Source organism: Haliaeetus leucocephalus, unplaced genomic scaffold (genome assembly GCF_000737465.1).
Source record: "Haliaeetus leucocephalus isolate CR32 unplaced genomic scaffold, Haliaeetus_leucocephalus-4.0 Scaffold206, whole genome shotgun sequence".
In the NCBI taxonomy this organism is placed as follows: domain Eukaryota; kingdom Metazoa; phylum Chordata; class Aves; order Accipitriformes; family Accipitridae; genus Haliaeetus; species Haliaeetus leucocephalus.
This window is the reverse complement of record NW_010972642.1, coordinates 11,735,000-11,735,282: the sequence shown is the minus strand read 5'-3', so window position 1 is coordinate 11,735,282 and position 283 is coordinate 11,735,000. Positions and strand designations below refer to the sequence as shown.

At 76.3% G+C, this 283-nt stretch overlaps 1 protein-coding gene across 2 annotated transcripts in view; it reads right to left on the bottom strand.

Moving 5' to 3' along the window:
* CHPT1 (choline phosphotransferase 1) overlaps positions 1-270 on the bottom strand; it is a 23,289-nt gene extending 23,019 nt beyond the window's left edge. For both annotated transcript variants that reach the window (XM_010566285.1, XM_010566286.1), the window contains exon 1: positions 20-270. In XM_010566285.1, the coding sequence (XP_010564587.1) occupies positions 20-262 (243 nt within the window). In that variant the 5' untranslated portion in view covers positions 263-270. The remainder of the gene's footprint in view (positions 1-19) is intronic.
* Positions 271-283: the final 13 nt, after the last annotated feature.

Genomic DNA, 283 nt, shown 5'->3' with positions numbered 1-283 from the left:
GGCGGCGGCGGGCCGGTACCTGCTCGGTGGCGCTGGGGCAGCAGGCGATGAGCGGCAGCGCCGTCAGGCAGTTCAGCAGGAGGCCGCCCAGGGTGATGGCGTTGGGGGCCAACCCCAGCGGGACCCGCTCCACCAGCCAGGCCCAGTAGGGCTGCAGCCAAGGCTCCAACAGCGAGCGCCCGGCCGCGCTGTAGCGGTGCTGCTCCAGGCGCTTCAGCTGAGCCGGGCTGAGGGGCGTGGGCAGAGCCCAGCGCACGGCCATGCCGCCGCGGGGGCCGCCGCC